Source organism: Erpetoichthys calabaricus, chromosome 3 (genome assembly GCF_900747795.2).
Source record: "Erpetoichthys calabaricus chromosome 3, fErpCal1.3, whole genome shotgun sequence".
Classification (NCBI taxonomy): domain Eukaryota; kingdom Metazoa; phylum Chordata; class Cladistia; order Polypteriformes; family Polypteridae; genus Erpetoichthys; species Erpetoichthys calabaricus.
This window is the reverse complement of record NC_041396.2, coordinates 214,499,950-214,522,664: the sequence shown is the minus strand read 5'-3', so window position 1 is coordinate 214,522,664 and position 22,715 is coordinate 214,499,950. Positions and strand designations below refer to the sequence as shown.

The 22,715-nt window shown below is 37.8% G+C and overlaps 1 protein-coding gene across 1 annotated transcript in view; it reads right to left on the bottom strand.

Moving 5' to 3' along the window:
• Positions 1 to 3,338: 3,338 nt before the first annotated feature.
• The window catches only part of sprtn (SprT-like N-terminal domain), a 30,042-nt gene continuing 10,665 nt past the window's right edge, over positions 3,339 to 22,715 (bottom strand). The window contains exons 3-5 of the mRNA XM_028797779.2: positions 17,110 to 17,238; positions 9,784 to 10,078; positions 3,339 to 5,614 (exon numbers count right to left, since the gene is read on the bottom strand). Coding sequence (XP_028653612.2) covers positions 4,662 to 5,614; positions 9,784 to 10,078; positions 17,110 to 17,238 — 1,377 coding nt within the window. The 3' untranslated portion in view covers positions 3,339 to 4,661. The remainder of the gene's footprint in view (positions 5,615 to 9,783; positions 10,079 to 17,109; positions 17,239 to 22,715) is intronic.

Here is a 22,715-nt window from a genome sequence, read left to right as displayed (position 1 = left end):
GTCCCATTCAACCATGTCAAATTCTTTTTCTGAGTCCAAAGACAAGGTCTCTGGTGTGATAGATTTTTTATGGGTGAGTGTATTACATTAAACAAACATCAAATATTAAATGCTAAGTGTCTGCCTTTAATAATCAATTCTTGTATAACTACGGTATACTGATGAGAAGAATGAAAATGCCCTTGAATTTGGAATTAAAAATCTAAATGGTTCTGATAAGTTACGATCCATTACAAACTGTGTAATTATTTTTGCAGTATTATATGTTATCACCACTGTAGTTGAAGACCTATTCAGGTCTGGATTTACAACACAATTAAAGTCTCTGCCCATTATAATTTCATGAGTGTTATCAGGAATAGATGCAAATAACTTTTAGATGAAGTTTCTGTCATCCACATTAGATGCGTAGATATTTATCAAGATTACTTCAGATTTAAATAAATTACTAGTCACCATGACATATTGTCCTTCAGGATCAGATACTACATCTGATACAACAAATGGGATTGTTTTATGTATTACAATGCCCACACCTCAAATTTTCTTTTTATAGCTTGAGTGAAAGACAGCCAATCCAATCTCTTTGCAACTGAAACTGGTCATTACTTATTAAGGAATTCTCCTGTAACAATACTATCTTGGCATTTAGGCCTGTTAGGTGAGAAAACATTTTTTTTCTTTTTAGATCATGATTAAAACTTTTGACATTCCAGCTCACAAAGTTCCTTTTGGCTATTGAGAAACTGCTTCTGGACTTCTCAGGACATTTTGTAGTCTTAAGTAAAGGCAGTATGTTATTTCATACAATAGCTTTAACCTTCGTCTCATATTATTTCCAGGTATTATGGCTAAAGAGCCTGTTACTTGTTTGAGCAAAAAAAATATTTAACAAGTAACTTGCTCTCTTTCTCTCTGCCCCCCAGGCCTCTGACATGCCTAGAGAGAACACAAAACAAAACAAAACAAACCCCCCAGCAGCAGTGTAGTAAGGATTAAAATTGAGTTCTCTTATGATAGTACATTCCAAATACAATAAACCTAGGGTATAATGTTTCTTTTAAATATGTTTTTGGATTTGATATTCGCTATCACTCTGTTTCTTTAAGCTTTTTCCATTGTTTTCTTTCCCAATTGGTCCAAAGAAAAAAAAATACATCTGACTGCTTCCCAAGTGATCATTACACACATACAATTGGACTACACAACTAATGGCTCAGGTGACGATCTGTCAAACTATCTGTATTATTAAGGAGAGCATTCTGATGTCTCTGGGCACATTATAATCTTTTTACTATTCCACACTTCACAGTAATCTACACTTTGCCTTTTCTTCTACAGAGTGATGCTCAAAGTAGAAAAAAGGAGAGGCGAGGAGGGAATGACATCTTCCCAACAAACACGGCAGACATGTGGTGTTGTCCTTAAGAAAGCAAGTTTACATTGACACAAACATTCCCTTTGCCTAAGGAATGGGGGGAAAGACAGGCAACCGAAAGGCTAAATTGTAAAAACTGTTGATATATAAATCAACAGATACTATTATTAGACTTTACAGTGCACTAGTTGGACTGTGTCTGAAAAACTGTGCAAATCTGCTAACCTGCTAGTTTCATAAAAACTACTGAAATTGCCTGAAAAAAAATTGAAATGTAGAGATGTCAGGTAACTGAAAGAAACTACGCTGGGCATCTGTCTTCTAGGAGGTTTTGCTTTGCCAACGTGCTCGCATCGCTTGTGCATTAGTGGTGGGAGGAAAAGTAAAAGGGATACCATTTTGCCAATGTTAGTGGCTAAGCAACTTTGTCTTTCTTTAGAGGTTTCGTTTTGCAGACATGCTTGCCTCGCTTGTGTATTAGTGACAGGAGGAAAAGTAAAAGGGATACCGTTTTGCCAATGTTAGTGTCTAAGCAACTTTGTCTTTCTTCTGAGGTTTCATTTTGCTGACATGCTGGCCTTACTTGTGTTATTAGCGGCTAAGCGAGTTTTCTGTTTCCTCGAAGGCAGAGCCCTTACCCTGACTCCACCACTCACTTTCAGGTCGAAAAAACACACATACTTCCACACGTAGACATGATATATAAAGCAGCTCTAGAAAATGTGTAGAGCAGACAAAGCAAGTGCAGCTTGGAATTAATTGACAACTCTTACTATAACAAGCAAAGAAATTTACTATTAACCTCTTAAATCTTAAATAAAAATTTCTTTCAATTAAATAGTGAATGGCATACTCGGGCACCTATGGAAGATATGGGGCAGTGCATTTAAGAAGGAGAAATCACATTTTTCCATAATGGGATGTGGGAATTAGGAACAAAGAGTCATATAATTGAAGTCGTGTGCAGTAGCTGGATGAAACACTGGGATCATTTCAGCTATTAGTTGACTATAATAAGAGGTATGAGGGGAGTAAGACTGAAAGTGAGGACCCAGCTGTTGTGTAATAGGATACCCTCTCAGATGTAGTCCAGAAGTCAGAGGCTCACTTCCTCACCTAAGGAAGGGGAGTTCACTGTTGCTTAACTGATAAAGTATTTACTTTTGACTCAGAGGTGTTGGAGTAGGGGCCAGCTTCTCTATCTGAAGATGTTAAATGGAAAGGGGAAAAACAATTCCTTGCTAGTGGCACCAACTAAATGAGCTTGATGGACTGAATAGTCATCTGTCATACGTCACACTTCTTATACTCTCAAAAGTAGTTCATAAAGTGGGTACTGTATTACTATGGGGACACAGAGAGTACATCAGCCTAATAAAAGTTGAACTAACATGCATTATGCAAGTTTAGTGATAAAAGCATGCACATATTATCTTTGTGATTATCTTATCCATTCGTATGAGAGTCATATGAAAAAACTGAATCAAAACAACGATGTAATGGAATAGTTATTTCTTAACACAATATAACAAATTCTCTAGAAGATTTGTCTCCACTACCACTCTCTGTAAAATGTATGAAACAACATTCAAAGTTGATAAAAAAAACAGCACCTCAAAAATAAAACACAGAGTTCAGTGTGTAGTGCAAAACTGATCAAATACTCAAAGATTTTCTATGATCTTTAGAGGCATTACATCACATTTTAGATGCTCAGACACATTTTAGCAATGACACTTAACTACCCGAAATTGTTTTGAACATCATGATAAATTATGGAAACTAGAAGACTAAGAGGCTATAAAGAGATTTCAATATGAAGGAAAAAACAAAAATGCACTTTGAAAACTTTTCACCTAACCACTGCAACTGTTTGCATAAGTACTTTTTTATTTTAGTAACTTCAAACTTTTCATTGGTAATATAGTTTGGAGCTAAATAAGAATATGTAACAAAACTGTTTAGTAAATAAATATTTATTTTAAACAATACACATTATAGAAGTGAAGTTCAATCATTAAAAACAGAACAACTGGAAAAAACTTTCATATTTTACAGTGAATATAAAAGATATTTTGGTAAAGTAGCATTGATCTTAGTAGCCCAATCTGTCCAACCAATCAAACCTACTTGTGTGGCTGTGCAGTTAATAAATGCTTACGTCAGTTTGTCTAAACTCAGGAGAGACTCTCCAAATATTAAAAAATAATTGAATAAATGCTAATAATTTAAAAGATAACATCAAAACAATGAAAAGATCCAAGTAATTTTAGTAATAATTCTGAAGATAGAACTTCTAAAATCTTAATAATTATTTGCACTTCTGATACTTAAAAGATTTCTTGCTGAACCAGTGTGTCTTCTATTGAGTTAAATTAGTTTATTAATTCAAAATGGATGCATAGGAATTCAACTGTTTTTACTAACAGCCTATTGAAGACCCAAAGCCTATTTCAATATGATTTTTACAATTTAGTTGTTTTTTTTTTTTTTTTAATAAATACGTTTTATGTGGGTGCAAACAATTACTTTAACTATCACTTTCTACTGCATCTAGTATAAATATTTGCTTTTAAGGAGCATGTAACAGGTTCATTCCTAACCCACAAACAATAAAATCCATCCTTCTTACATGTAAAGTTGGTCATTTAACTAGAACTAACCCTTGGTTGAAAGGAAATCCAATAAACAAAAGAAGTAACCTCAGGGTGTTTGGCAGCTTCTGATCTAAACAGAATCCCAGTGGCAGCTCACATATGAGATTTAAAAAAAACAAGAAGCCTGAACAGACCTTTCCTTGGCTTGATTAAAGTTGACTCGGGGGTATTTTGTTTTTAATAAATATTATTTAAAACAGCTGAGGAATGCATACTATGCGACTTCTGTTACCCTGCATTCCTGGTTCATTATTAAAGACAGAATGAGCAATTTCAAGTGGTGCTGCCAAATTTTCTTAATTAGAAGTAGACTTCATTCTGTTTAGCTTCCAAGCAACTGTTAAGAATTTTTAAATGGTTACTCAGTGCTATACAACCTACTTTTAAGGCCCCATTAAAACATGCTGCAAAAGAGCACAGCATGATTCTGTAATCTCCTTAATAACAAGAATGATATTAAAACACAGAAAACTTGTCTTTTCAATTCCCAAAATATTTGAACTTTTCTAAAAATAGTGAGAGTGGTGTCCTGAGGAATGAATGCATTTATGGAATATTTGCAAAAAATATGTATATACGTGTTTAAAGCATGTACTTAAACAACTTTGAAAGCAAGACAAAAAGATCTAAGAAAGGCCCAACAGAAGGCAAGAATCTAAATGAACATTAATTGCGGATTCCAGAACACTAACCCGACAAACAGGGCAGTTAACTCTAGCACCCTCCTGAAACTTTGGTTCAGGATCACCAGAAGGAAGGTTGTAGTTTTGGCTTGTACTAGCACTCGGTTGTTTATCGCCTGTTTTTTTATTTTTGGAAAAAAAATCAGAAATCTGATTACTGTGGCTTTCTTCATGGGGCCTCTTTCTGGGATTTGTAATACTGCTTGCTTTTCCAGTAAAAGCTTTAGATTTGAAGTAATCGGAATCAACAGAGTCTTTAGGTGATTGTTGTCTTACATCTTTGACAATGTTTTGTGAGGACTTTTCCATTTTCTTATCTTCAGTATTTCTGCTTGTTGTATTTTTTTCTACTACACTAGGATTTTTAAAATATGAATCAAAAAGTGACCTCTGACTCGCCTTAATAGGGCTGTCAAGCTTTTTAACGTTTGAAAGGGTGCTCGTGCTTAGACTTGTTCCAGGCTTTTCCAATGACTGAACAGTTTTCATGTTACGTGGTTCAGTGGTGGTACTATGATGTCCTCCTACTAAATTATTCCGATGGCTTCGGAAATGTATATTCCCACTTGTTGAAACTCTAATTGGTGATCCATTAACATTCCGAAAAGCACTGACATTGGCAACTGACTTTTTGCCAGTGGGTTGTGGTTGTTTTGCTAGGATGTTTGTGCTGCTTTTCAGCCATGCTGTAGTGATAGTCATACTGGATGTGGCCTTTGTTGTATCAGTAGTTTTGGGGACAGAACATTCCTTTTTGTCATCCACAACTGCTACTGGAGGTCCCTGGGAGGGTGGAGTGGACTTCATTTCAGGTGGTTTGGATGTATTACCACCTAAAACTACTCCTTTTCCACTGAAGGGGATGACTGTTCGGATATCCACACCACGCTTTATGCCTAAACAGTGTGAAAGAAAATAAATAAATATTATAAATACACTTGTTTAGATAACAGCTTCTGTAATGTAAAGAGACTTACATATCATGCATACTTTCCTTGTAATTAATGCAAACCATGAGGGCGCAGTATATTTACTAAAGCATACTGTAAAGTTACAATTCAAAGTAATATAATCAGATTTTCAGTTAAATCCACAATTGCTTCTTGTATATAACTTGTAATTTTTTTATATTAGCTGTAATTAGTGAGACAAAAGTTTGGAGGCAAGGAAAGAGATCAAACAGATAAAAAGGTTCACTGTCAGTTCTTTAAAAAAAAAACTTACATGTGAACAGGTAGACAATGATAAATCTATTAGAGCTCCCTTATTAATAACCTTAGTGTACAAAAATAATTTAAAAAGCATACTACACTTAAGTTGTATAATGTATTTTTGTAGCTACGTCTGCAGTACTGTAATCAATTTTGAGGAAGACAAATGACAGGAAAACATTCAGGAAAATGGGTGTAGCCTTATTCCAGAGCTAAAGGGTGTTAGGTATAAGGAAAGAATGAAGGTGTTAAATATTTCCACTTTAACTAGGCACAGATTAAAAGGTCATATGAAAAAAGGTCTTGAAAAGTTGAAGGCATGTAATAATAATAATAAAAATCACATTTATGGACACAGTCACATAGTGAAAACATTATACAAACATTTTTTTCTCCCAGATAATTAAAGATGTCTGAAACCAATTAGAAAATAGTGCAGCAAAAAGTGGCAAGTTATACACCTTCAAATCTTGATTCAACACTAACAGAAATTAAGCTAAAAAAGAAATGATAAACTTTGATGGACCAAATGGCCTAATCAATAAAACATATGTTCTTATGCTCGAAATACTACACACTTTCTGCTGAACATGTGGGTACAACACTAAACAGGTTTTTGCATTTTAAAAGCCAATGAAGAAATTGAACAGATGCCTTACCACTTTATCCAAGGGTTCTGGCATAGTAAGATGATGACCATTTTGAATTTCCCCTCTTTTCTAAGTATATTTGTAATTAGCGGTGTAAAAAAATATTGATACACTTGAGTATTGCAATATTATGTTTTTTGATATTGCATTGATTCTCAAAAACATAGTATCGATTTTTAATTACTAGTGTACATACAAAGATTCAAAGCATACAGTTCACTTTGCATTGTGTTTAAACCCCTGAACGCAAGACAGCAGTGCTATAGTCTATCTTCAACTAACGTAAAAACATAAATCGAGACAGGAAGTAGTGTTAAGGGCTGACGTATGTAGGCTTTCAATACTTAGGCACGTGGATCTGGCAGTGACAAACCAAGTTGACTAGTAACGAGACAACTGATGGCTGAATCCAGAGGAGTAAGATCGGCTCCTGCAGTGTACAGAGCAGAAATGTGGGCTCATTTTGGCTTTCACAATAACAGCACATCACATAACGGATGAGTGGAAGCTGGACTCATATGTGCTACAAACAAGAGCGAAGCATGACAGCCACACTGGAGAGAACATTGCAGCATTACTAAAGGAGGCCATTCATGAATGGCGATTGGAAGCCCAATATGAACATTGTGGCTGGACTTGCAGAGATGACACATTTACGATGTTTTGCAAACAGCTTGAATCTCAACTTGCAGAATGCACTGAAATTGCCAGCTGTGGAAAGACTGCTCAGTAGAATTAGATGTGTTACAACCTTTTTCAGATACAGCATCATAGCCAGCCACCAGCTAAAACACAAACAAGTTAACCACAGACATTGTCACAAGGTGGAACAGCTCCTCTGACATGAAAGAAGGATTTTTTAGAACAACCAGCCATCTATGCAGCACTCCTTTCAACAGAGGTCAGAAAAGAGTGAAAAAGATATCTTCACACTGAACGAGGCTGACATCACATGTGCTGAGGAAGTGCTCAAGGCACTAAAGCCAATGAAGGATGCCACCTTGGTAATGTCAGAGGAGAGCATGCCCACTCAATCGTGGCTCCACATTATGCCAACCTTGTTATGAGCACAGAGGAAAGACTGGATGACACAAAGATAGTGAAGAACATCAAGGATGCAATAACACAAGATCTGGGAAATAGATAAGCCAATGAGAGGGAGACACTGTGCATGGCACCAGCTCTTGATCCTAGGTTTAAGGATCTACCTTTTCTCTCTGAAGCAGAGATTAATGAGACCTACTCAAAATGGCTAATGCTGTGATGGTTGCTACAAAAAGCAACATAATGTAAGTAAATTAATAAATTAGGCTGTTTGTTTTTTTTTTGGACTTAGATAATTATGTACAAAAGTAGAAATGTGTACAAGGATGAATTTGGGTTCAGAAATTTGTGTTGTGGTAGTAAATTTACTGTAAAATTAATTTTGATATACTTTATTAATCCCACAGGATAAATTGTCTTTTCTCATGACCTTTAGTGGTCACAGCACTGGTTTAGCCATTGTACAGCGCCCCAGAGCAATTTTCAAGTTAAGGGTCTTCCTCAAGGGCCCAACAGAGTAGGACCCTTCTGGTAGTAATGGGTTTTGAACCAACAACCTTCCAGATACTAACACAGATCTTTAACCACAGAGCCACCACTCTGCCAATGATTTGATGCTTTGATGTTTACTACAAGTATGTCTCTTCCTCCATGCCACAGCCATCCATGAAAAGACCAAGGAGATCATATGCATTGGCTGACTTGCTTAGAGCTGCATTTGCTCCTGCAAAAGATAATGCTGCACCAGAATCTGCAAAGGACACTGCTGCAGCTGAAATCAAGAGGTTTAGAGAAGAAACCCCTTTGCCACTCCAAGAAAACCCTCTCAGTTGGTGGAAGGAATATGTGCATGAGTACCCTCAGTTATCCAGAGTAGCAAAGTGTCTCCTTTGCATTCCTGGCACAAGCATCTCAGCGGAGAGAGTTTTCTCCACCACAGGACATTGTTACCACACAGAGAAGTGTTCTGAAAGTTGGGCATGTTGAACAGCTCATCTTCCTCCGCAAAAACCTTGAAATTAAAAAATAAGCACTGACATACATAAAAACTATAATAACATGTGCAATCCAAGTTTCAGATCTGAAAATGTTCACTATCAATGTATACATATTTTCTTACATTTGTTTAATATTTTCTTTAGGAATCCTACAAGCACTTTTAATTTTCACTGATATAGGCAGATGTAGTTCATTTTTTCAGATTGCAGAAAATATAGTGCTATGATGTTGGATTTTTTCAAGGACAATGCAACTACTTGAGATTGAAAAATTAAAAAATGGCCTACAAACTACAATAGAATGTGAACCTTTAAAGCAGAATTTAATACATACATTTTATATATACTGTGTGTGTGTATATATATATATATATATATATATATATATATATATATATATATATATATATATATATATATATATATATATATGCAACACTGTTTGATTTTTTTTTTTTTTAATTTTCTTAATTTGTTTACCTAAAGAATCCTGCAAGCACTTTTATTTTTTACTGATATACTATAACAAATATTAATTCCTTTTTTCAGATTACAGTGCTATGTCGTTATGCATTTTCTTATAAACTACTTGAAACATAGTGTGGCACACTGTGAATGAACCTTTAAAGCAGGATCTAAAAGTACAGTGATTTTTTAGTGATATAGGAACATGTTAATTCCTTTCCTCAGATTACACAAAAGGTTTTGCTATGATGTCTGAAGTTATAGGGACTGTGATAAATGCAGTTGCAGATCCCACTGTTCTGACTGCACAAAAAAGTAAATTTTTTGCTCAGATTTTACGCATATGGTGGTGTGTTCTTTATACTATGACAGTTTTCCTAAAATTAGATTTAAAGAAAACTGCAATATATCACCTTGCTTACAGTATTGCAATATATCGCAATATGCTGAATCGTAAACCCCCAATGTATTTCATGATTTAAAGGCATCAAGACTGTGCATTGCTAAATGACAAAATATTACGACACTGCAACTTAAACTTGATTTTGACAGTGAACAACTTATTATAGTGGTACAAGATCCAGGTGAAAGATAAATGTGATATGCTGAAAATACAGAGATATCACATCATAAAACACCCCAACAGAATTTAAAATTTTCTAAGCCATGAAAATAAACAAACTTTGTATTACTCTACCTTTATCATCATTTGAGGGGCACTTTTTGGGAAGATTTTTTGCTGATGGCTTCCTTTTTGAATCTACATTTTTGCTAGTTTCATCTTTTTTGTAATTTTCAGGTTCTTTGATTTTAATAAATTTGCCCCCACAGGTACGCTGATGCTCCTCCCACCATGTATCATTAGATGAAGGAGCCCTGTTCATTGAACGCTTCACATAGCCAAAGAAAGGTTTTCTTGATTGACAAGGTCCTGTGCAGCGCCACCAATGTTGACGATAAAGGTCCACTTCATCATGGAAGCTGTGGTAGATCTGAGAGAAAGAAAAGAAAAAAAAAAAAAGAAATAATAAAACAAGTTCAGCTGTATATGTGACCCCCAAGGCTGATTTCATGTGTGTCAGGAAAAGCGTTGTAAAGAAATATAATGAAAACAGCAGCAGAAACTCACTTAAGATTCAGTGCTATATATAGGCATAGCAGGCACAGATATGAACATCAAGTAGCATGAGCAGTCCTTGGGTAACACAAAACACCATAATAAAGAAGATGAATATGTGTGCATTCTAAAGAAAATTAAACATAAGATCTACAGAAGTACTTGACAAATCAGAGTATTATACAAATCAAACAACGGCTTTAATCTAATTTTGCCATAATTCATACATTCTAACGGTATGTGAAGAAAATACAGTCATGTGCCAGTTTATGGTTGAATGCATTGAGGCCATTCCTACTTACAGCCAAGGGCTAAAGGAAAACAATAGTATAATGATGTTATAGAAACTGCTAACACCCGCCACTACTGGCTGTATACCTTGTGTTTGTCATGTACTTGCAGCATCATTGCCAGCCACAGAATGATACACTTTGGATAAAAGCAGTGAGAAAAGTGGGGATGGAGCTGCAGAGGTAGCAGTCTTCTAGCCGTCTGCCTACCTGTACTGATGCTGCAACCAACAAATGGTCCAAACTAGCAATAAGTAAAAATAAATAAATAAATAATTGTGTTAAGAGTGCCAATCTATGGGGCACTGGTTAACAAAAAAAAAATGCTGTGTGGCATGGCTAAAGTCATGCTTCACGTAGCTACCACATCTTTTTTTTTGTTTTGGATCTGTGAGCCTGGTTTGCACTTTTTTTCTTTCATCAAGAAGATAGAAACCCCTAAATAGTAATAAATCTTTCAACATTATTATTAATTTTTCACAGGGTCTCACATGTCTCTCGAGTCTTGGAGGGCCCTTTTACAATTTGTTAAATAAATAATTATATCACTCCATCTGAACTAGTGTGGTGCTGAGGTGTCACCCGTTGCATAGCTGCACTTGGGTCCTAATCTGGATTCTGAGTTGGTTTGTCGTGTGGTGGGTGCGGCAATGCGCTGTATCAGTGTGTGTTTCTAAACCCCCCCCCCCCACCTCTCACTGAAAGGAAGAATATAGTTTTATTTACCATATGTCAGTGGTTCTCAAAGTATTTCTGACCAAGTACTATTTTTCCAAAGTTAAAGATATAGCAGACAATCTACTGCCAGTAGTTGCTTATTATTAATCGCAAATACTATTCCCATATTAATTTTTTTATGTTTATATGAAAAATACTACTACTAAAATGTTAAATTTATAATAAATGTTAAAATGTTAAGTTTGTTATAGTCAAGTTTATTGTCATGTATACACAATACAACAAAAATCTTACTTGCATTTCTCCTCAGAACAGCTGACAAAAATACAATACAAATAAATACTGTAAGTAGTATATATAGATAGATATTGTATATACCGACACACATGACTTGCATGTAGAATCTACTGGTTCAAGCAGCAACATGAGAAAAGCAGCTGTGCAGGATGGCTAAGGTCTTCAATTATTATTTTTGCCTTTCTAAGGCAACAGGTGTTGAATTAAGTCCTAAATGAAGGCAGTTGTGCACCTGTAATATTCTGTGCTGCCATCAACACCCTCTGCAGTACTTTATATTCTTCAGCGGAGTACATACTGTACCAGAAGGTAATGCGGTCAGTAAGAATGGATTCTACTATGCACATGTAGAAATTCCTGAGAACAAATGAAGAAAGTCAAGAGTTGTCAGACATCTGGGGAAGTAGAAGCACTGATGAGCCTTTTTAACAAGAGATGAAAGTCGTAATGCCAGGCCACCTTAATTTCCTTCGCACCTCTTCATCAGCGTCTTTGTTTTGCAAATGTGTCAATCAGCACAACCAGCAAGCAGCCTGCTATCCCATCCCCCGCCGACGTAGCTTAAGTGAGACGCAAAATTCTTGGAGCTAAAGTCCGTTTATCTGGGTGTGAGGTGCCTTGAATTGTATATGGTAAATAATATAACATTATTTGGAATATATACATTTCATGTGTGTTCCATTTCAACAATAATCTGGATAAATGTAGGATGACAGGAAATGTGAGGCAAGAAATGTTGAACACATTACTAAAACTGAAACTTTTTTCAAGTTATAGTAATAATTGACAAAATGCTGATATGAAACGTATAATGTGTGAAGACTGAAGTTCAAATATCAAATAAATACTTTCACAAAAGGAATAACAAAACAAGTGCGCCTTTATTCAAGAATATAACCAAAGAAAAAGAAATTATTTAATTTAAATGTTGCTGTCAATATGTAAGAACCGAAGCTTATTTATCAATTTCATGGGTGGTTAGAGGTAAGAACAGCTGCTACTAAATCAAGAGGTTGCGGGTTCGATCCCCGTCTTCCCCGCATTTTCCGTTTTGAGTAATGAGCGGTTATTATTATTACTATTATATAATAAAAACATATTTTTGATTTGAGTCTGTAACACATGTAAATAATATATTATTTATCCTATACAGTTCCAGGCACCTTAAACCCAAATGAACAGATTTGAGCTGGGACAACTTCAGCCACGTCGGCTCGGGGGGTGGGGTTTGGAGGGGGCTGATAGGATAGCAGGCTGCTTGCGCTGATTGACACATTTGCAAAACAAAGACACTGATGAAGAGATGCAAACTAATTTAAGTTGGCCAGGCATTATGACTTTTCGTAGGTTTCAGGGATTCTAGTGTTAAATTGATATGGATGGAAAAATGAATGTGATATTGGATGAAGATTTACTTTGTACTCTGTAATCATCCCTGATCCTTGCCTAAGTTTATGAAAATTGTTACAGATGTTAAATTCTGTCTTTAGCTAACTCCTGTGCTGATATTTAGCCAGTTTGATTGGTTTTCTGAGTTTGTACCTGCATTTCTTGTATGCACCATTTTGAAATGCATTGCTGTGTGCCTTCAGTAAATTCCCAATTTCAATGGTGGTCCACGGTTTCTTATTAGGGAATATGTGGATTGTTTTTATAGGCACACAGTCATCCACACATTTTTTGATGAATCCTGTTACCACATCTGCATACTGATTCAGATCAGGTGTACTAACCACATCCCAGTGTACACAATTAAAGCATTCCTGGAGTTTTTAGTCTGTTTATTTAGTTCAACACTGAATTACATTTCTTGCTGGTACCACACATTTTAGTCACTGGTTATAAGCTGGCAGCAGGAATATGGACAGATGATCAGACCACCTAAGATGGGGGCATAGTATGGTTTACTTTCAAAGTCCCACATTTTATCCAGCGATGTTTTATAATCCTTCAACTGTCAACAGAGAGGAATGGAAAACACGATGACAACATTGACTCCACATACACAGCATGTATCACCAGCCACACTGACACCAATATGAATTTAAAAGAGAGTTCTGTACAGTGATGGAGAGTAGCTGGTTGACAAAGAGACAGGTAGTTTGAAGATGTTTGAAGACTGAAGGATGGGGAGAGAGCAATGACTACATGCAAGCAGAAGGGGAAGAAACGGAATAGAAGTAAAAGTTGTTATCGTCTACAAGAAAGTCAAAAGCAGTGCTCCATTATTGTCATTTTAGAGGTATCCTCTGTGGCACTAAAAAGAGGAAAATTCATTAAAAATGACGAGATTGGACAGCAACCTTATAGTTACCAAAAATATGCTCAAAACAGAGGGCTCACCTGATTTTTGGTGTCAGTTACTGATGTTAGTGCTCAGTACAATACTGTTAAATTTACATGAACATCTAACATTCAACAAAAGACCATTAACATTATATTTAAGTATGCTCATATAAGTAATGTTATTTATAGTGCTTCACAAGTTGTATAAGAACCATAGGATATGACTGACAACCACTTAAAATGAACAATGAAATTAAAATAACTAATTTAGCTTTTAAATGTGACAAAACTGCAATAGATTGATACAAAAATATAGTATACTAGGGGGCTCCGCCCCCTGCTCGCTTCGCTCGCCAACCCCTGGTGTTGGGAATGACAAAGAGCGTGATGTATGAATGAGATATAGAATAGTGTGACGGTGTAGATGATGCAGATAGAAAGCAAACAATAAAGTGTGTGGCACAGTGTAAAGGTTTATTGGAAAATTTCTTTGTACACGCCGTTTAAGTGTAAAAGGTAATTCCAGGTCAGAACTTGTAAGGTCAATGAAGATGGTCATTATCGTGATCAGAGTCAACTTTGTCAGAGCTTAGAAAGAGTTGTGTCTCTCCAGGAAGTAATGGAATGACTTGGGTATTTATGTTTTCCACATTAATATTTTTTGGACATAATATAGTGCGTTGTGTTAAAAGGGGCATTTGGTCTAATGAGATTGCTGTTCCAAATCTCTCTGTAACTAAGTCGTCGCAGATAAAGGCTTGAGGAATTGTAATAATATGTGGCTGAAGTCCATCTGTATTGGTGAGTGTACCATCTCTCAGTTGTAATAAGCAATTGTTATGATCTGGTTCTGGACATCGTATCTTTTTTACTAACTGTATCTTTTGAAAGCAATGCCAATTGTCTGCGTATTTTAAGGTGCACTGAACAATAGCTGAGTGCATGGCATCTGGAAGAATAGCTAATCACTGTTTAAAATCTCCTCCTAATAAAAGTACCTTTCCTCCAAATCGAATATTATTATTCATAAACGTTTGTAGAAGTTTATGAATGGTGTTGAGTAAGTGACTTCATGCCATTGTACATTCATCAATAAACAACATTTTTTGAAGACGGATGTCACGTGCAGTGCCACCGTTAATGTTCATAGTGGATACCGATTTGTAGGATCTAATGCAGTTGATAAAGATTTCACTTTCAGGTACATCGTCAGTTAGAATCTTCTGTAGATATTCAGTATATGAATGTAAAGAAGGCAGTCTAATTTGACCCTTTTGACAACAACGTCTAAATGTATTACTTGTATTGCCAGTTGTTTCTTCAGGGAAGTGAACTGAATGACAATGATTGCAAATGACATTCATTAATCCGAATGAATTTTCCCGGTGTATGTTTTGCTTGTGCCGTTTGAGAGGCGCGTTGTTGCATATGTAGTATTTGGGACGTGTTGTTTTGGAGCTGTAATCGATTTGCCTGTGCTGTGTGAGACGCCCGTTGTAGCCTTCCTTGCCGTTAACGTATGTCTGAGACGGGAGGTGTTTCGTTTTGAATCCGTGCCTGTTGCGATGCAGCACTTTGATTGATAGTTTGCGTCATGTGGATCCAGGATGTAGATTTGTGCATATTTGCGTTGTTGATTTGTTTCAGGGTGCACTGTTCCAATGCGATGCAGTATTTGTGCACATATGGGAAAGCAGTATGGGCCATTGCCTTTTGGTGGCCTGATATTTACTAAAAGCAAATGAACTATTGTAGGATCTAACGCAGTTCATAAAGTTTTTACTTTTAGGTACATCGTTAGTTAGAAGCTTTAGTTGAGCTTTGCATTTTTGGAGTCGAGACATTTTTTCTTTTAGAAATATGGATAAGTAATAAGAAGTATTGCACTCACTGTTAATATGGAGACTTTTCTGCGGTTGAACGGTTAATAGTGCCTTATGGTAATGAGATCCACCTATGCTGCATAGCCGTCTATTTTGTTGTTTCTTTCGTGTTCGTGTGTTTGTTCCTGTTATCCTTTCCTTTTCGTTTTGTACCCGTGACCGTGTATTCATGACTTGTTTCTTTCTCAGCATCCGAAATATGGATAAGTAATAAGGAGGGTCGCAGTCACTGTTAATATGTTTCCTTTTCTGCAGTTGAACGGTTAATAGTGCTTTATTGTAAGGAGATCCACCAATGCTGACACCTATGCTGTCTAGTGTGAAGGTGCTGACGTTCACTTTAGAATATGTGGCTTTGGGTGTGACTTCTTATGGATGTGGGTGGGGGGGGGGGGATTGTTGAGGATTGTTGTTGCACGAGCGTCTTCTTTCTTTTTGTGTTCCTGTGTCTTGTTGAATCCCCCTCTTTGTGTGTGTCCCGTCCCTCGCTTGTAGGGTCTGTGGGGTGGTTTTGTGTTCTTTTTTTTGTGTTCCATGGGCTTGTTGAATCCCCCTCTTGGTGTGTGTCCCGTCCGGTGCCTGTAGGTGGGGGGGGGTGCCTTGCTGTTGTGCGCGAGCCTCTTTTTTTTTTTTTTTTTTTTTCGGGTCTAGTTTCGTGTGCAATGTGTTTCGTGCTTTTCCTGCGTTTGACTTTGCGCCTCATTTCTCCTTTTTGTATGTGCTCACTCCTTTTTTTCTGTGGTCTTGTCCGCCACTCGCGGCCCCTCATCCGCCTTTGTCGCCCTCTTTTCTCCGCCTTTCTCCGACTCTCGCGGACTCTTTTTGCGCCTGCGCCTCTCGCAGCCCCTCATCCGCCTCTCTCGCCCTCTTTTGTCCGCCTTTCTCGGCTCCTCAGCCGACTCTCGCGGACTCTTTTTGCGCCTGCGCAGTACGTCTTTTTGCAGCTACGGCCCATGGCCGGATGTGCCTGCGTCCATCATCCGGTTTAGCATTCTCGGTTAGTAATATGGATCAGTCAACAAGGAAAGTGTGCAGGCAGGTGCAGTGACTTAGTAGACATATCTTTTTAAATAAAAGGGGCTGGACAACAATAAGTAAAATAAAATGACACCTAAAAATATACAATTTTCATAGTATTATAGCATACTGCACAAAAAAAACCTGAAAGACATTATACAATAATGAGCAAAGCACATTTTTTTCAGATTCTTTAATTACAAAAACAACATCCAGTACTCTCTTAGTGAAATGTTATAATCCAAGTTTAATTAATAAAGCATCTCACGCCAAAATACACCAAAAGCAGATTCAGTTGCAGCAGGTGTCAGCTTAATATTCAAAATAAAATAGTATGTACATCATTGATTATCAGAACAGAAATAATTAAATTATCACATTACTAACAAAAGACATTTATACATTAGACATTTTTCTTAGACGTGGTAAATGTTATAGGTATTTCCCCTACTTACTGTTATTTTAGTTCCTGATGCACTGTTAATCCGGTTCATATGCTTACAGAATTCAGGACCATGCCCATCACGATCTCGGTTGTTTTGTGTAACAAACAGGACAGCATGAATCATTTCATGCAGCAAAGTCTAGAAGGAGTAAATGAAAGTCAGTATTTCTAAAATACATAAAAAAAGCAGTCAATAGTTGCAAAAAAATCTGTTACTATAAAATACATATAGTATGTTACTTTTGTTACTTCAGAGTGCCCAGTTAAACTTGAATACAAGCCTTCTATTGATTCTTCTAAAATATAAGGTACCCAATAGTAAAATGTTTAGACTAGTAACACAAGTATACACTGAAAATTTTTCTTAATTACTTCATGTGATTTTTATATATTTTTGGAACTATGTTTAAAAATGAAAACCATTTTCACCATCACATAATTTGTTTTTCATAAAGCACATTTTTAAACTGTCAGTTAAAGGTTTCTTTATGGTTTTACACTAATATTATAATCAATACTTTAATACTTTTTTATTTTTTTGTTTTCTAATATTAAAATTATGTTGAAAGTAAGTTATTTTTTTTTTTAACAGTCATTAACTACAATGAGCACCATTTGTTTATGTATGGGGGGCCTGAAAGTTCTGTGCATCTTACTGGGTCAGCAGAAAGGCCATACGACATTCCCATGTTCTCACCAAGAATTTACACTGGCTTCAGAAGAAATTCCTAGCTAGAAAAAGCTATAGCAAAAACATCATAAAACCTAGCTTGGTGGATCCAGATAAAGTACTGCTGCCACTGCTTCATATTGGGCTTGGTTTAATAAAGTAGTTTGTCAACATCCTATTAAAAGATGGAGCCATTTTATGTATTTCTGCCCAAAGTTTCCAGGTTTGTCCGAGGCTTGATTGAAAGAGGGCATTTTTGCGAGAATGATACTAGAAAACAAATTTCCAAAGCAGAATTTTATGGTGCAATGAAAGACCTGGAACAAAATGCTTTAATTTCATTCAAAGAAGTATTTTCTAAGTAGTTTTAGTAACAATAAAGATTCAAATTATAAAGAAACCTTAAAAACTGTATTAGTTAAGTTTAAGAAATTCAGTTGCATCATGAATCTCAAGATTCTATTTTTGGACTTGCATTTGGAATATTTCACTTTAGGGTGGTGGGTGAAAACCAGGGTAAAAGAATACATCAAGGACATGAAAATAAAGTGCTAGGGACATTGGGATGTTAGTATGATAGTGGACTACTGCTGGATGATTCACAGGGACCCACCAGAAAAAGTGTACAAATGACGGGCCACCAAACAAAATTTTAGAAAAAATAATAAAAAAAAACAAAAACCTAAGAAGTGACAAAAACTAGAGAAGTTATATGTCAGCCAATGAATATGTATTATTGTTTTCTTTAAATGTGTTTAAAAATGTAAGACTGAGTAAATGTTTCATGTTAAATTGATTTAGAACAATATTGTACACAAATTGTGTAATTTGTTAAATCTGAATTAAATTTCTTTTCAGTTTTGTACATGTGAACGTGACATTATGGAAACATTCTAATTATATTTTATGTTCATAAATGCAAATGAAATAATTATTTACAATTGAAATTTACTTTTGAGTTTAATTTTGCAGAACAGTGTAGATAGATAGATAAGATAGATAAGATAGATAAGATAGATAGATAGATAGATAGGATAGATACTTTATTAATCCCAAGGGGAAATTCACATACTCCAGCAGCAGCATATTGATAAAAAACAATATTAAAGAGTGATAACAATGCAGGTATAACAGACAATAACTTTGTATAATGTTAATGTTTACCCCCCCCCCCCACATCCCCCGGGTAGAATTGAATAGTCGCATAGTGTGGGGGAGGAACGATCTCCTCAGTCTATCAGTGGAGCAGGACATTGACAGCAGTCTGTCGCTGAAGCTGCTCCTCTGTCTGGAGATGATACTGTTTAGTGGATGCAGTGGATTCTCCATGATTGACAGGAGCCTGCTCAGCACCTGTCGCTCTGCCACATATGTCAAACTGTCCAGCTCCATGCCTACAATAGAGCCTGCCTTCCTCACCAGTTTGTCCAGGCATGAGGCGTCCTTCTTTATGCTGCTTCCCCAGCACACTACTGCGTAGAAGAGGGCGCGTGCCACAACCGTCTGATAGAACATTTGCAGCATCTTATTGCAGATGTTGAAGGACAGCAGCCTTCTAAGTATAGTCGGCTCTGTCCTCTCTTGCAGAGCATCAGTATTGGCAGTCCAGTCCAATTTATCATCCAGCTGCACTCCCAGGTATTTATAGGTCTGCACCCTCTGCACACAGTCACCTCTGATGATCACGGAGTCCAGGACAGGCCTGGGTCTCCTAAAATCCATCACCAGCTCCTTGGTTTTGCTGGTGTTCAGATGTAGGTGGTTTGAGTCACACCATTTAACAAAGTCCTTGATTAGGTTCCTATACTCCTCCTCCTGCCCACTCCTGATGCAGCCCACGATAGCAGTGTCTTCAGCGAACGTTTGCACATGGCAGGACTCCGAGATGTATTGGAAGTCCGATGTATATAGGCTGAACAGGACCGGAGAAAGTACAGTCCCCTGCGGCACTCCTGTGTTGCTGACCACAACGTCAGAACTGCAGTTCCCGAGACGCACATACTTAGGTCTATCTGTAAGATAGTCCACGATCCATGCCACCAGGTATGAATCTACTCCCATCTCTGTCAGGTTGTCCAAAAGGAGCAGAGATTGGATGGTGTTGAAGGCGCAAGAGAAGTCCAGAAACATCATTCTTACACCACCACTGCCTCTGTCCAAGTGGGAGAGGGATCGGTGTAGCATGTAGATGATGGCATCCTCCGCTCCCACCTTCTCCTGGTATGCGATCTGCAGCGGGTTGAGGGCGTGGTGGACCTGTGGCCTCAGGTGGTGAAGCAGCAGCCACTCCATGGTCTTCATCACATGTGACATCAGAGCGACACAGCAGAAGTCATTCAGCTCACTGGAACGTGATACCTTTGGGACTGGGGTGATGCAAGATGTTTTCCAAAGCCTGGGGATTCTCCCCTGTTCCAGGCTCAGGTTGAAGATGCGCTGTAGAGGACTCCCCAGTTCCAATGCACAGGCCTTCAGCAGTCGTGGCGATATGCCATCTGGACCCACTGCTTTGCTGGCACGAAGTCTCCTCGGCTCTCTGCTTACCTGGGCTGCTGTAATTATGGGTGGGGGGAAACTCTCTCCTATGCTGGTATCAGCAGAAGGATAGGTGGAGGGTGCAGTACTCTGAGGTGAGAGTGGGTTAGGGTGGTCAAACCTGTTAAAGAAGTTGTTCATCTGGTTTGCTCTCTCCATGTCTCTCTCGATGGTGGCACCCCGCTTCGAGCAGCAGCCAGTGATGATCTTCATCCCATCCCACACTTCCTTCATGCTGTTATTCTGCAACTTCTGCTCCAGCTTTCTCCTGTACTGCTCCTTCGCCGCCCTGAGCTGGACTTGGAATTCCTTCTTTACATGCTTGAGCTCATGCTGATCACCACCTTTAAAAGCCCTTTTCTTCTGGTTCAAAAGGCCCTTGATGTCGCTTGTAATCCATGGCTTGTTGTTAGCATAGCAGCGTACTGTTCTTACTGGAACTACAATGTCCATACAGAAGTTGATGTCGTCAGTAGTGCAGTCAACAACCTCCTCAATGTTCTCACTATATGATCCCTGCAGGATATCCCAGTCTGTAGTTCCAAAGCAGCCTCTCAGAGCCTGCTCTGCCTCAGGGGACCACTTCCTGAATGAGCATGTGGTTGTAGGTAGCTCCTTCACACTTGGTTTGTAGTGAGGCTGAAGCAGAGCCAGGTTATGATCTGCTTTCCCAAGCGAAGGCAGCGGGGTGGCACTGTATGCATCTTTAATGTTTGCATACAGTAGGTCAATAGTCCTATTTCCCCGGGTGTTACAATCCACATACAGGTGCTGGTCATAAAATTACAATATCATGACAAAGCTTATTTATTTCAGTAATTCCATTCAAAAAGTGAAACTTGTATATTAGATTTATTCATTACACACAGACTGATGTATTTCAAATGTTTATTTCTTTTAATGATCATGATTGTAACTGACAACTAATGAAAGTTCCAAATTCAGTATCTCGGAAAATTAGAATATCAATTAAGACCAATGCAAAAAAAGGATTTTTAGAAATGTTGGCCAACTGAAAGGTATGAACATGAAAAGTATGGCCTGGATTACTGCAGCAATGCGGCGTGGCATGGAGTCAATCAATCTGTGGCACTGCTCAGGTGTTATGAGAGCCCATGTTGTTCTGATTGTGGCCTTCAGCTCTTCTGAATTGTTGGGTCTGGCATATTGCATCTTCCTCTTCACAATGCCCCATAGATTTTCTATGGGGTTAAGGTCAGGCGAGTTTGCTGGCCAATCATGAACAGGGATACCATGGTCCTTAAACTAGGTACTGGTAGTTTTGGCACTGTGTGCAGGTTCCAGGTCCTGTTGGAAAATGAAATCTGCATCTCCATAAAGTTCGTCAGCAGCAGGAATAATGAAGTGCTCTAAAACTTCCTGGTAGACGGCTGCGTTGACCTTGGACCTCAGAAAACACAATGGACCAACACCAGCAGATGACATGGCACCCCAAACCATCACTGACTGTGGAAACTTTACACTGGACCTCACGCAACGTGGATTCTGTGCCTCTCCTCTCTTCCTCCAGACTCTGGGACCTTGATTTCCAAAGGAAATGCAAAATTTACTTTCATCAGAGAACATAACTTTGGACCACTCAGCAGCAGTCCAGTCCTTTTTGTCTTTAGCCCAGGCGAGACACTTCTGACGCTGTCTCTTGTTCAAGAGTGGCTTGACACAAGGAATGCGACAGCTGAAACCCATGTCTTACATACGTCTGTGCGTGGTGGTTTTTGAAGCACTGACTCCAGCTGCAGTCCACTCTGTGAATCTCCCCCACATTTTTGAATGGGTTTTGTTTCACAATCCTCTCCAGGGTGCGGTTATCCCTATTGCTTGTACACTTTTTTCTACCACATCTTGTCCTTTCCTTCGTCTCTCTATTAATGTGCTTGGACACAGAGCTCTGTGAACAGCCAGCCTCTTTAGCAATGACCTTTTGTGTCTTGCCCTCCTTGTGCAAGGTGTCAGTGGTCGTCTTTTGGACAACTGTCAAGACAGCAGTCTTCCCCATGATTGTGTAGCCTACAGAACTAGACTGAGAGACCATTTAAAGGCTTTTGCAGGTGTTTTAAGTTAATTAGCTGATTAGAGTGTGGCACCAGGTGTCTTCCAATATTGAACCTTTTCACAATATTCTAATTTTCCGAGATACTGAATTTGGGACTTTCATTAGTTGTCAGTTATAATCATCAACATTAAAAGAAATAAACATTTGAAATACATCAGTCTGTGTGTAATGAATGAATCTAATATACAAGTTTCACTTTTTGAATGGAATTACTGAAATAAATCAACTTTGTCATGATATTCTAATTTTATGACCAGCACCTGTACTGGGAGAAGGCAGGTAATGTATTGTCCAGCGTCACATGGTTAAAGTCTTCAGCAATTAGCACAAGCGCCTC